General features: G+C 43.8%; 1 protein-coding gene across 1 annotated transcript in view; it reads left to right on the top strand.

Annotated features, from left to right (window-relative positions):
* Positions 1–12,725, top strand: part of vps13d (vacuolar protein sorting 13 homolog D) — a 535,261-nt gene that overhangs the window by 362,075 nt on the left and 160,461 nt on the right. Inside the window, 3 exon segments of the mRNA XM_034171656.1 lie at positions 6,516–6,707; positions 6,869–6,995; positions 7,159–7,301. Of these exon segments, the coding sequence (XP_034027547.1) occupies positions 6,516–6,707; positions 6,869–6,995; positions 7,159–7,301 (462 nt within the window).

Below are 12,725 nucleotides of genomic sequence, written 5' to 3'. Positions count from 1 at the left end.
TTTGAATCATGTGTGATTGCATCAGCCAAGCTTGAACCTTCGTGCGCATGCGTGAGTTTTTTCACGCCTGTCGGTTGCGTCATTCGCCTGTGAGCAGGCTTTGTGTGAGCAGTGGTCCACCCCTCTCGTCTATTTTTTATTGCGAATAAATGTCTGACCGATTTGGAGCTTTGGTGCATCAAATTTTTCCAGAAACTGTGAGAGACCTCTAGCTGGACACCATTTGGAAAATTTAGATGGCTTTCAGCAACAATTTTATGGGGATTACACTGATTAAGGAGTGCTCCAGCCGGTTTAAAGACCGCCCACAGCGTCTGAGAGCGCGGCACACTCCGAGCGCCAATCGACATACTCAAACCCCGCTCAAACAACCAGATCATTTCCAACGTGAAGGCTTTGTTGATCCGGGACGTCGTCTAACTTTCACAAAAAAGGAAAGAGAAGCAGAGGATTGCACCACCATGCCGCTCATGGCGCGGGACAAAACCACCTCCGTGTTGGTCTCACAGGACGGCTTTCAGATGGCTCAGACGGCTTCCGGTTGCTTTTCAGTCATGTGAGTATCCGAGAAATTGTGCATGAGCTAGACATGCCCCAACATGTCCTGTGAGGCTTCATCATGGCGTTGCTTTGCGCCATGCGGCTCCGCCGTGACGCACGGAGTTCCTCCGCTCCTCTTTCCATGAAAAAAACTCCTGTAACAGTAGAATGTGCCGAAAAAGTGCTGATGTCCACGACTTCTATCTTTTTTGTGAAAGTTAGACGACGTCCCGGATCAACAAAGCCTTCACGTTGGAAATGATCTGGTTGTTTGAGCTTGTCGATTGGCGCTCTGAGCGCGTCGCGCTCTCAGACGCTGTGGGCGGTCTTTAAACCGGCTGGAGCACTCCTTAATCTGTGTAATCCCCATAAAATCGTTGCTGAAAGCCATCTAAATTTTCCAAATGGTGTCCAGCTGGAGGTCTCTCACAGTTTCTGGAAAAATTTGATGCAGCAAAGCTCCAAATCATTCAGACATTTATTCGCAATAAAAATCCGACGAGAGGGGTGGACCACTGCTCACACAAAGCCTGCTCACAGGCGAATGATGCAACCGACAGGCGTGAAAAAACTCACGCATGCGCACGAAGGTTAAAGCTTGGCTGATGCAATCACACATGATTCAAATCCATATGGTTTTGCAAAAAATAAAAAGGTCGGATAGTTTTTGGACAGACCTTGTACCTGTGACAAAAGCACAATATCAAAAATGTGATAAATCAAACTAAGCAAAGAATATAAGATGCTCCAAAGAAAACCGAACTGTTGACCAAAGCATAAGCACAAGAAATGAACTGAACAGAATCAAACTAAGACTGGAGTGACTAAGTGAACATGAATGACCAATACAAGGATAACAGGAATAAGACTGATGATAACAAGAACATGACCAGACATGGATAAAAACACAGAAGGCACAGAATACGGATGAAGATACGAGGCATACTAATAACAGATGGTGCTAAAGGGCCGGGTCGTGACAGCCAGATGTCCTTCCTGATGCAACTCCACATGAATTACATGGAGAAATGTGGCAGGGGTGGGGTTTGAACTGGGAACCTTCTGCACTGAAGCTAAATGCACTAACCACTTGGCCACCACCCCTGCCAAACTCAACTTACAACACCCCATAATAATATGAATATTTTTTAAAAATAAAAAACAATACTTTGTTTAGTACTTTGTTGATGCACCTTTGGCAGCAATTACAGCCTCAAGTCTTCTTGAATATGATACCACAAGTTTGGTGCACCTATCTTTGGGCAGTTTAGTCCATTCCTCTTTGCAGCACCTCTCAAGCTCCATCAGGTTGGATGGGGAGCGTCGGTGCACAGACATTTTCAGATCTCTCCAGAGATGTTCGATTGGATTCAGGTCTGGACTCTGGCTGGGTCACTGAAGGACATTCCCAGAGTTGTCCTGAAGCCACTCCTTTGATATCTTGGCTGTGTGCTTAGGGTCATTGTCCTGCTGAAAGATGAACCATCACCCCACTCAGGTCAAGAGCGCTGTGGAGCAGTTTTTCATCCAGAATGTCTCTGTACATTGCTGCATTCATCTTTCCCTCAATCCTGATGACTCTCCCAGTTCCTGCCATGAACAAACATCCCCACAGCATGATGCTGTCACCACCATGCTCCACTGTAGGGATGGTGCCTGGTTTCCTCCAAACATGACGCCTGGCATTCACACCAAAGAGTTCAATTTTTTTTTTTTTTTGTCTGATCAGACCAGAGAATTTTGTTTATCATTGTCTGAGAGTCCTTCAGGTGCCTTTTGGCAATTTCCAGGCAGGCTGTCATGTGCTTTTACTAAGGAGTGTCATCTCTCTGGCCACTCAACCATACAGACCTGATTTGTGGATTGCTGCAGAGATGGTTGTCCTTCTAGAAGGTTCTCTCTCCACAGAGGAATGCTGGAGCTCTGACAGAGTGACCATCAGGTTCTTGTTCACCTCTTTAAATTTTTATTTTATTTAACCAGGTTATTACCATTGAGATAAAGATTTATTTTACAAGAGAGACCTGGTAAAAAGAAAAAAATCTGCACACTTCAGGTCTGTTCAAAATAGCTTTACTGAAGCCGCAAGCTTTCGGTCTGTAAGACCTTCATCAGGCAGAGTGCATGTTACAAACAGGCCTGGAGTTAATACTATTAATTAGTGGCACCTGTAATCAATGGTGAAGCACTCTGAGTCAGTAGAGCATCATGGGAAATGTAGTGAAAGACATGAAACAAAGAAAAAAGAACAAGTCCATGCTGTGTACACATCAGGCATCGGCCATCATAAAACAAAGCACAAACAGTTCAAAATTAAATCAATACTTCAGAATTATATAAACACACTCATGTCAAAATCCTCGTTTAGACCTGATGGTTGTAGTACATCCAATGTATATATCCATAAGAGTTCTCGTTGGCATAATTTCCTGTCAGCGTCACCCCCTCTATGTAGGGTTACTTGTTCTATACCCCGGAATCTAAGGGAAGAAAGAGGGTGTGACAGATTATTAAAATGACAGGCAACAGGATATTTTTAATCTTTTCTCCTAATGGAGCTCTTATGTTCACTTGTTCTTTGTTTCAAAGAGCGGGTGGTTTTACCAATGTAAATTTTATCACATGGACATGTTAACATATAGATAACATTTTTCATGTTACATGTGATTATTCCCCTGATTCCAAAACTTTTACCGGTTCTAGGATGCTTAAAGGTATTTGTTTTCACTGAATTATGACAATGAGCACAATTTCCACAGGGATAATTCCCTTCTTTGATAGGAGTTAACAGTGTTTGTTTTGGAGGGGGTACGATGTTAGCTCTAATCAATTTATTACAAAGGTTTGGTCCTCTTTTGTGAACAAAGAGAAGGCAGCAGAAATGAAAGCGGTTTTTAGAATGGGGGTTATACAGCTCATTGTGTGGATACGGCATATCAGAATGCTCTTTCTAAGTCCAGAGTTAATCTTCTGAAAAAAAGTATAAAAAAAGAACAACAGTTTTCAGTCTCTGTTATTGCCACCTATACTTCTCAGGCCCACATTATCAAAAAAACTATTAAGAAACACTGGCATATTCTAACCACAGATCCAGCCCTGTCTGAACTTTTTCAGGACCCTCCTCTCTTTGTTGCTATTGCTGTTGTTGATGTACTACAACCATCAGGTCTAAACAAGGATTTTGACATGAGTGTGTTTATATAATTCTGAAGTATTGATTTAATTTTGAACTGTTTGTGCTTTGTTTTATGATGGCCGATGCCTGATGTGTACACAGCATGGACTTGTTCTTTTTTCTTTCTTTGTTTCATGTCTTTCACTACATTTCCCATGATGCTCTACTGACTCAGAGTGCTTCACCATTAATTACAGCTGCCACTAATTAATAGTATTAACTCCAGGCCTGTTTGTAACATGCACCTGCCTGATGAAAGTCGTACAGACCGAAAGCTTGCAGCTTCAGTAAAGCTATTTTGAACAGACCTGAAGTGTGCAGATTTTTTTCTTTTTACTTGGAAGTTTCTACTGAATCTTGCACCTTTTCAACAGATGAGCGGTGACTCTTCACTACTTTACAAGAGAGGCCTGGACAATTTTTAAGTTTCCAATTCACCTAACCTGCATGTCTTCCCGGACTAAGGCCTTTCTCCCCCAATCTCAAGTCTAGATGGGTGGTCAGCTCTAGGAAGAGTCCTGGTGGATCCGAACGTCTTCCATTTATGGATGATGGAGGCCACTGTGCTCATTGGGACCTTCAAAGCAGCAGAAGTCTCCAATTGAGCTGTAGAAACATCTCAAGGATGATCAAACAGGAGGCACCTGAGCTCAAGTTTGAGCTTCATGGCAAAGGCTGTGAATACTTAGGTACATGTTTAGGGAATGTTTAGGGGTATTATATAAATGCAGTCCATTTACCATTTACATGTGATTTCTCAGTTTTTACCCAAGGCCATCAGATAGGCCATTAGGTATTGCAAAGACTTTAAGTCCATCCATCTGTCCGTCTCTCCGTGCTCAGCTTCAGGCCAATCATATTACTGCCAGAGTATTCAAATTCACAGGGAACATTCTCGGGACACAGAATTTGGACAAGTTCAGAGATAGCTAACATTGACCTATTTTAGGAAGTACAACCCCAATTCCATTGAAGTTGGGACATTGTGTGAAATGTAAATAAAAGCAGAATACAATGGTTTGGAAATCCTCTTCAACCTATATTCAACTTAATACACCACAAAGACAAGATATTTAATGTTCAAACTGATAAACTTTATTGTTTTTCGGCAGATATTTGCTAATTTTGAAATGGATGCCTGCAACACGTTTCAAAAAAGCTGCAACAGTGGTATGTTTACCACTGTGTTACATCACCTTTCCTTCTAACAACACTCAATAAGTGTTTGGGAACTGAGGACACTAATTGTGAGTGTCATGATTGGGTATAAAAGGAGCATCCCCAAAAGTCTCAGCTGTTTACAAGCAAAGATGGGGTGAGGATCACCACTTTGTGAACAACTGCATGAAAAAATAGTCCAACAGTTTAAGAACAATGTTTAAGAACAATGTTTTTTTCAAATTGTTTTTGGAAATCATGGACGTCGTGTCCTCCGGACAAAAGAGGAAAAAGACCATCCAGATTGTTACCAGCACAAAGTTCAAAAGCCAGCATCTGTGATGGTATGGGGGTGTGTTAGTGCCCATGGCATGGACAACTTACACATCTGTGATGGCACCATCAATGCTGAAAGGTCCATCCAGGTTTTGGAGCAACACATGCTGCCATCCAAGCAACGTCTTTTTCAGGGACGTCCCTGCTTATTTCAGCAAGCCAATGCCAAGCCACATTCTGCACGTGTTACAACAGCATGGCTTCATAGTAAAAGAGTGCTGGTACTAGACTGGCCTGCCTGCAGTCCAGACCTGTCACCCATTGAAAATGTGTGGCACATTATGAAGCGGAAAATACGACAACGGAGACCCTGGACTGTTGAACAACTGAAGTCGTACATCAAGCAAAAATGGGAAAGAATTCCATCTACAAAGCTTCAACAATTAGTGTCCTCATTTCCCAAACGCTTATTGAGTGTTGTTAGAAGGAAAGGTGATGTAACACAGTGGTAAACATACCACTGTCCCAGCTTTTTTTGAAACGTGTTGCAGGCATCCATTTCAAAATGAGCAAATATTTGCACAAAAACAATAAAGTTTATCAGTTTGAACATTAAATATCTTGTCTTTGTGGTGTATTCAATTGAATATAGGTTGAAGAGGATTTGAAAATCGTATTCTGGTTTTATTTACATTTTACACAATGTCCCAACTTCATTGGAATTGGGGTTGTACCTTTTAATGCGTCGGCAAGTGCATTTTTCATTTTCGATTTTATCACCGCCAATATTTCACTTTTCAGTGAGAGAAGACTTTACGGAATCAAGAAGTCCATCTCTGGTTTAGCTGGTCACGGCAGAGACACTTCTACCGGGATGGCAGTATCAGCGTGGCTCGGTGTGGTGTCGGGCCTTGTGGTCGCTGCTCCAGTGAATTTCAATTTGTGCAGATTTGTTGCCATCATCAATCATATGTCTTGCCTCAGCTTCGAAAATGTTTTCAGAGCAGATTAGTTAGTGCTACTGTATGTAGCATACGTATTAGCTTAAAATAAAAAAGTTTGACGAGAACTCAAGCAAAGCGCTTCTCACTCCATCGCCAGCTCAATAACTCCCTTACCTCATTTTATTTTAAATACATTAGTTTATGTATGTGCTTATATTTTTGTTTTTTTGTAATGATTGTTACACCTTTATATTTTTATTGTTACAATTTTAAAGTTTTATTATTCAGAGCATTTTTTTCACATTTCTAATTTCTATATAAATAAAATAATTCTTATGATTCTTATTATTAAAAGTGTTATTCATTTATTTGGTTTGAGATTTTTCTTTTTATCCTCCACATCCATGGTGTTTCTTCATCAGGAGTACTTCTGGAGAACTTCCCTTTGTGCAAAGAACTTCTGATTCCTCCAGGAACCCAGAACTATGTGGTGCGAATGAGAATGTATGACACCAACAAGCGCCTTCTCTGTCTCACCATTCGAATCATCCTGCAGGCACATGGAGCACTGAAGATCCTCATTTCTTCCCCCTACTGGCTTATCAACAAGACTGGTAATGCCAATGCATATTATATGCAAAGAAACGATACAGATCTTGGCTTTTTATTTTTGTGAGACAAAATCAGGCTGTCACAATGCCACAAAATAAACTCCTTAACTTTACTATTTTGTTTATTCTTTCAGTCACTGACTACCGCCTTTTTTCTCCATCAGGTCTGCCATTAATCTTTCGGCAGGACAATGGCAAAAGTAATGCAGCGGGCCAGTTTGAGGAGCATGAGTTAGCTCGAAGCCTGAGTCCACTGCTTTTCTGTTACACGGACAAAGAGCAACCAGCCATGTAAGTTTCTGTAACTGCACACATACCATAAGTAAGTCACAAAATAAAACCAGCCTAGTCTAGGATTCATCATTGAATCTGCTGTTTTACTAACTGGAAGTTCTCTTTACTCATCACTGATTGTTGACACTGAACTACTGAACAATGTATATGTACATCCTAGGTGTACTATGCGAATCGGGAAGGGGATCCACCCGGGCGGAGTACCAGGCTGGTGCCAAGGCTTCTCCCTAGATGGAGGGAGTGGTGTCAGAGCAGTGAAAGTCATCCAGCCTGGAAACAGGCCTGGTCTCATCTACAATATAGGCAAGTTTTTACGTCCAACAGGTCTAGAAGTCAGCTATGCCAGTTAGCAGCCCAGTACCTACTAATATAAGCAAAAGGTTAGTCATCATTGAGTGTCCCATAGTAACCTATACTCAAGGTTCTTGAAATGGAGTGATCCTCCCACCTGGTGGACATTTACTTTTAGAACAGCGACAATAGAGTTTCACAAAGAGCTGTAGTTAATATTTCATTAGCCTGGTGGTCCAGCAGGGAGTCAGCACGGTGGGCGCAAATACCCTGCTGGGTAAAGACATGGTCTTCATCAGGTCCCACATAGGGAATATGACTTTTAAAATCTTCCCTATGTGAGAATAGGCTAACAAACATGCACTGCTACATTCACCACCTCATCTACCGAACTGCCCTGAATCATGGTGTTGAACCATTTGGGCGGTCCAGTGAACCAAAGTAGCCTTCTGTCTCCTGCAGGTGATACTCAGACCTCCTATCAGTCTGATCCTGGTGTCTGTCTTGTGGCTGAGCTGTGGGGGCCCAGGCCTGCCCAAAAAGTCACTTAAATTATTTCCAACATCTGTCCCACCCCACACACATTTTAGCCAATTTATTGTCAGCTAACAATTTGTGCCTGTGTCCTGTACACTATATTTACTCTGTTAAACACCTTGGGGGCCTGCAATTTTCGTGAAGGGGGGCATTTATTGACGATTGTTTGCATGTGCGCATGCATGCTGTACACAGTATGGCCTTACGGTACGTACGGACATGTGTACTGCATGCAAGAGAAGCAGCACAGACTCTAAACAAATGTTTTTCTGCATGCAGTAGCTGCTACAACCCCTGGCAAAAATTATGGAATCACCGGCCTTGGAGGATGTTCATTCAGTTGTTTAATTTTGTAGAAAAAAAGCAGATCACAGACATGACACAAAACTAAAGTCATTTCAAATGGCAACTTTCTGGCTTTAAGAAACACTATAAGAAATCAGGAAAAAAAATTGTGGCAGTCAGTAACGGTTACTTTTTTAGACCAAGCAGAGGAAAAAAATATGGAATCACTCAATTCTGAGGAAAAAATTATGGAATCATGAAAAACAAAAGAACGCTCCAACACATCACTAGTATTTTGTTGCACCACCTCTGGCTTTTATAACAGCCTGCAGTCTCTTGAGGCATGGACTTAATGAGTGACAAACAGTACTCTTCATCAATCTGGCTCCAACTTTCTCTGATTGCTGTTGCCAGATCAGCTTTGCAGGTTGGAGCCTTGTCATGGACCATTTTCTTCAACTTCCACCAAAGATTTTCAATTGGATTAAGATCTGGACTATTTGCAGGCCATGACATTGACCCTATGTGTCTTTTTGCAAGGAATGTTTTTGCAGTTTTTGCTCTATGGCAAGATGCATTATCATCTTGAAAAATGATTTCATCATCCCCAAACATCCTTTCAATTGAAGTGTCCAAAATATCAACGTAAACTTGTGCATTTATTGATGATGTAATGACAGCCATCTCCCCAGTGCCTTTACCTGACATGCAGCCCCATATCATCAATGACTGTGGAAATTTACATGTTCTCTTCAGGCAGTCATCTTTATAAATCTCATTGGAACGGCACCAAACAAAAGTTCCAGCATCATCACCATGTCTAATGCAGATTCGAGATTCATCACTGAATATGACTTTCATCCAGTCATCCACAGTCCACGATTGCTTTTCCTTAGCCCATTGTAACCTTGTTTTTTTCTGTTTAGGTGTTAATGATGGCTTTCGTTTAGCTTTTCTGTATGTAAATCCCATTTCCTTTAGGCGGTTTCTTACAGTCACAGACGTTGACTCCAGTTTCCTCCAGTTTCCTCCCATTCGTTCCTCATTTGTTTTGTTGTGCATTTTCGATTTTTGAGACATATTGCTTTAAGTTTTCTGTCTTGACGCTTTGATGTCTTCCTTGGTCTACCAGTATATTTGCCTTTAACAACCTTCCCATGTTGTTTGTATTTGGTCCAGAGTTTAGACACAGCTGACTGTGAACAACCAACATCTTTTGCAACATTGCGTGATGATTTACCCTCTTTAAGAGTTTGATAATCCTCTCCTTTGTGTCAATTGACATCTCTCGTGTTGGAGCCATGATTCATGTCAGTCCACTTTGTGCAACAGCTCTCCAAGGTGTGATCACTCCTTTTTAGATGCATATGCACGAGCAGATCTGATTTGATGCAGGTGTTAGTTTTGGGGATGAAAATTTACAGGGTGATTCCATAATTTATTCCTCAGAATTGAGTGATTCCATATTTTTTTCCCTCTGCTTGGTCTAAAAAAGTAACCGTTACTGACTGCCACAATTTTTTTTTTCCTGATTTCTTATAGTATTTCTTAAAACCAGAACGTTGCCATTTGAAATGACTTTAGTTTTGTGTCATGTCTGTGATCTGCTTTTTTCTGCAAAATTAAACAACTGAATGAACATCCTTTGAGGCCAGTGAGTCCATAATTTTTGCCAGGGGTTGTACACAATTACATAAAATGGCTCCACACAAATTGTTATGTGCAGACGCGGGTTGAGGAGCGGACCAGCGTCTGACTGAACCCATCGCTAAATAACCAGAAAGCGGTTCCAAAAACAAAACAAATTTATTTCCCATCTGTGCAATAATTTGTGTACAACATAAATGTGCGGTTGTCTGGCGAGGTGAAGGACGGCGCACTCTCCAGCGCCCAAATGGATTGAAGCCCGACGCTTCTGGACCCAGACGCACCGCCGAACACCCCCCAGGTGGATACGACAAACTGACTCTCTGATGTGTGCTGACAGCATGTGTCCCTCACCCGTCCTCCTTCACAGGCACGATGTGTCAAACCCAGGCGCGGTCCTCAGCGTCTCACAAACGAACGTCACAAGGTCGAGTTCCCGGCAGTTCTGCTCGAATCACTCATGGCTTAAATGCAGAACACCATCTCATTATCTGCTTCAGCTGAAAGTCTTTAAGTTTGCACGTGAGCATCATCCACAGGTGCTGCAAGTCATTAGGCCTGCACGTGAACATCCTCCACAAGTGCAGCCAATAATGCTGATTAGGGTGAAGAACTCTTCTGCCAGCACCTTGTCCACAGACAAAAACCAGTTTGCATACCACCTGGAGAGCAAAGAAAAGAAAACAACACCAAAATGTCCAGCCAAACCCCCCAACACACAACAGTACCCCCCCATCAACGGGAAGCCTCCCGGCGACCGAACAGACCAGGCCCGAGAACAGCACCTCCCTCCGGTGTCCACGTCAGGAAGCAGACAGCATAACGCTCCCAAGGTCCACCGCAGACAGCAGGACAGGGCACCGCGGCTCGAAGGCCGGCTGGCATCAACAAAAACCCCAAAAGAGTCCCATAAACAACCCAACATACAAGAAAAAACACAAAACCCACCCAAACCCTCCCCAGGGGACCATCCCATCCAACCCCGGGAAGAAAAGAAAAACACCCAAATCGAAAAACCCAACATAGCCCCAACAACACAATACCAACATAAATTCACAAAGGAAAATAACAAACATCCCCCCCAGAATGACATGCAGAGCCCAACACCCCCCAGAAGACCTTTACCGCCAGTTCCAGGAGTAACAGCCAAAGCCGGAATCCCACAGAGGTCCCCAGGTATCCATGGAGCAACAGCGCCCCCCAGAGGACCGTACCATCAACCCCAGGAGGCACCCTCCCCACAACCCAGGAACCCCAGACCCGGCCACACTTGGCTAGTTGGCCCCACAAGCCAATTCCCCCCCAGAGGACCGTCCCATCAACCCTGGAGGTGGAACCTGGAAGGAAACATAAAAAACACAAAATCCAACCCCCGGCGGACTTCATTAAACCACCCCGGGGGCAAATAAAACAACCAGCAAACCCTGTTACCCCCCCCCCCCCCCCCAGCACACCGAAAGACCCCAGATCACTCCCAGAGCCTATCGTCAGCTCAATTTTGGCGAACGGCACAAAACTACCAAGCTGGGGAAGGAAACAGGAAAAACTAACCCAGTCCCATCCCCTAACCGCAGCGGAAAACCGGAAATACGTCCGGTGCCCCAAACCGACTATACCACCAGCCCATCGGGAGGGGTGGAACTACCGAAATGGCGAATGGCACAGCTCGGCCCACCACTCCGACTGAGGTACGTTCCCGCTGCACCACACCCCGGTAACACCAATGATGAACGGTCAAAGGCCCACTGGGGCTGGAGTGGAACCGGGCATCAACCAAACCCAAAAAAAAAACGCCCCTGACAACCCCCCCCCCCCACCCCCCCCGCCCCAGGTGCAGAGGTTTTCTGAGACACGCTCAGCGTAACCAACCTGCACCACCCCACAACCCAACAGACAAACGGTCTTGGAGCATGTGAGGTTGGGGTTAGGGAAGCAGGGAAATAAAAAACAACAAAACAAAACGACCCAATCCTCAAACAGAAATTACCTAAGTCCAAAAAATGAAAACATATGATTACCTGAGTCCAGCCGAGCTCCGAACTGCCAGTCGTTCACTCCACCAGAACCGCCTCTAAATCCCCAAACAATTTATAACCCCTTACATGAAAACAAAAAATAGCCCAAATAACTAAACAACCAAAGATCTGCCCCCTTTTTTTTTCGTTGTGTCCATTATTATGCCTGTCTAAGAACACCTGGAGATACGTCATTGTTATCTTTCTTGACGCTTATGTGGCCGGGGCAATATGGCGGCTTCAGCTCGTCCGAGCTGCATGGGCTCATCCGCAAGAGGAGCCAGAGGTCCCGTCAGAGGAGTCTCAGTGGGGCGAAGAAGAGGCAGCCCTGATCTGTGTCGGGGAAAGCCCTGAGATGAAAAGACCTGCTCTGATGTCCGCTCTCTCTCGCGTCCACGTTCCTTTATCTGAACATCTAGACAAATAGCCAAAGATATCAGCTCATCTAAATCTTTTGGTTCGTCACAGACTGCTAGCTCGTCTTTTAATGAATCGTTCAAACCATCCACAAACACTCCTCTCAAAGCTGCGGCATTCCAACCGGACTGAGCAGAAAAAATTCGGAAATCCATGGAATAATCCGCCGCACTCCGCCTCCCTTTGGGTGACGGAGTTATCTGCACCGGTATCGATAGTGCCGCAGCTGGAGCAGCAGGAAGCAGAACGGCTTGCGCTGCAAGCTCCGTAATGCGAGCATTTGTTTGTTTAATTTGATTTGCGAGAGGCTGTAATTGCTTCCATATCTTCTCCAAGTATTCTTGAACTCTTTCAGCAAAAGGAACCGCTTCTGCCGCTGGGTCCATTTTGGAATGGCCGGGAACTACTGTTATGTGCAGACGCGTGTTGAGGAGCGGACCAGCGTCTGACTGAACCCAGCGCTAAATAACCAGAAAGCGGTTCCAAAAACAAAACAAATTTATTTCCCATCTGTGCAATAATTTGTGTACAACAT

Source organism: Thalassophryne amazonica, chromosome 6 (genome assembly GCF_902500255.1).
Source record: "Thalassophryne amazonica chromosome 6, fThaAma1.1, whole genome shotgun sequence".
Classification (NCBI taxonomy): domain Eukaryota; kingdom Metazoa; phylum Chordata; class Actinopteri; order Batrachoidiformes; family Batrachoididae; genus Thalassophryne; species Thalassophryne amazonica.
This window is presented reverse-complemented; position numbering and strand designations above follow the sequence as displayed.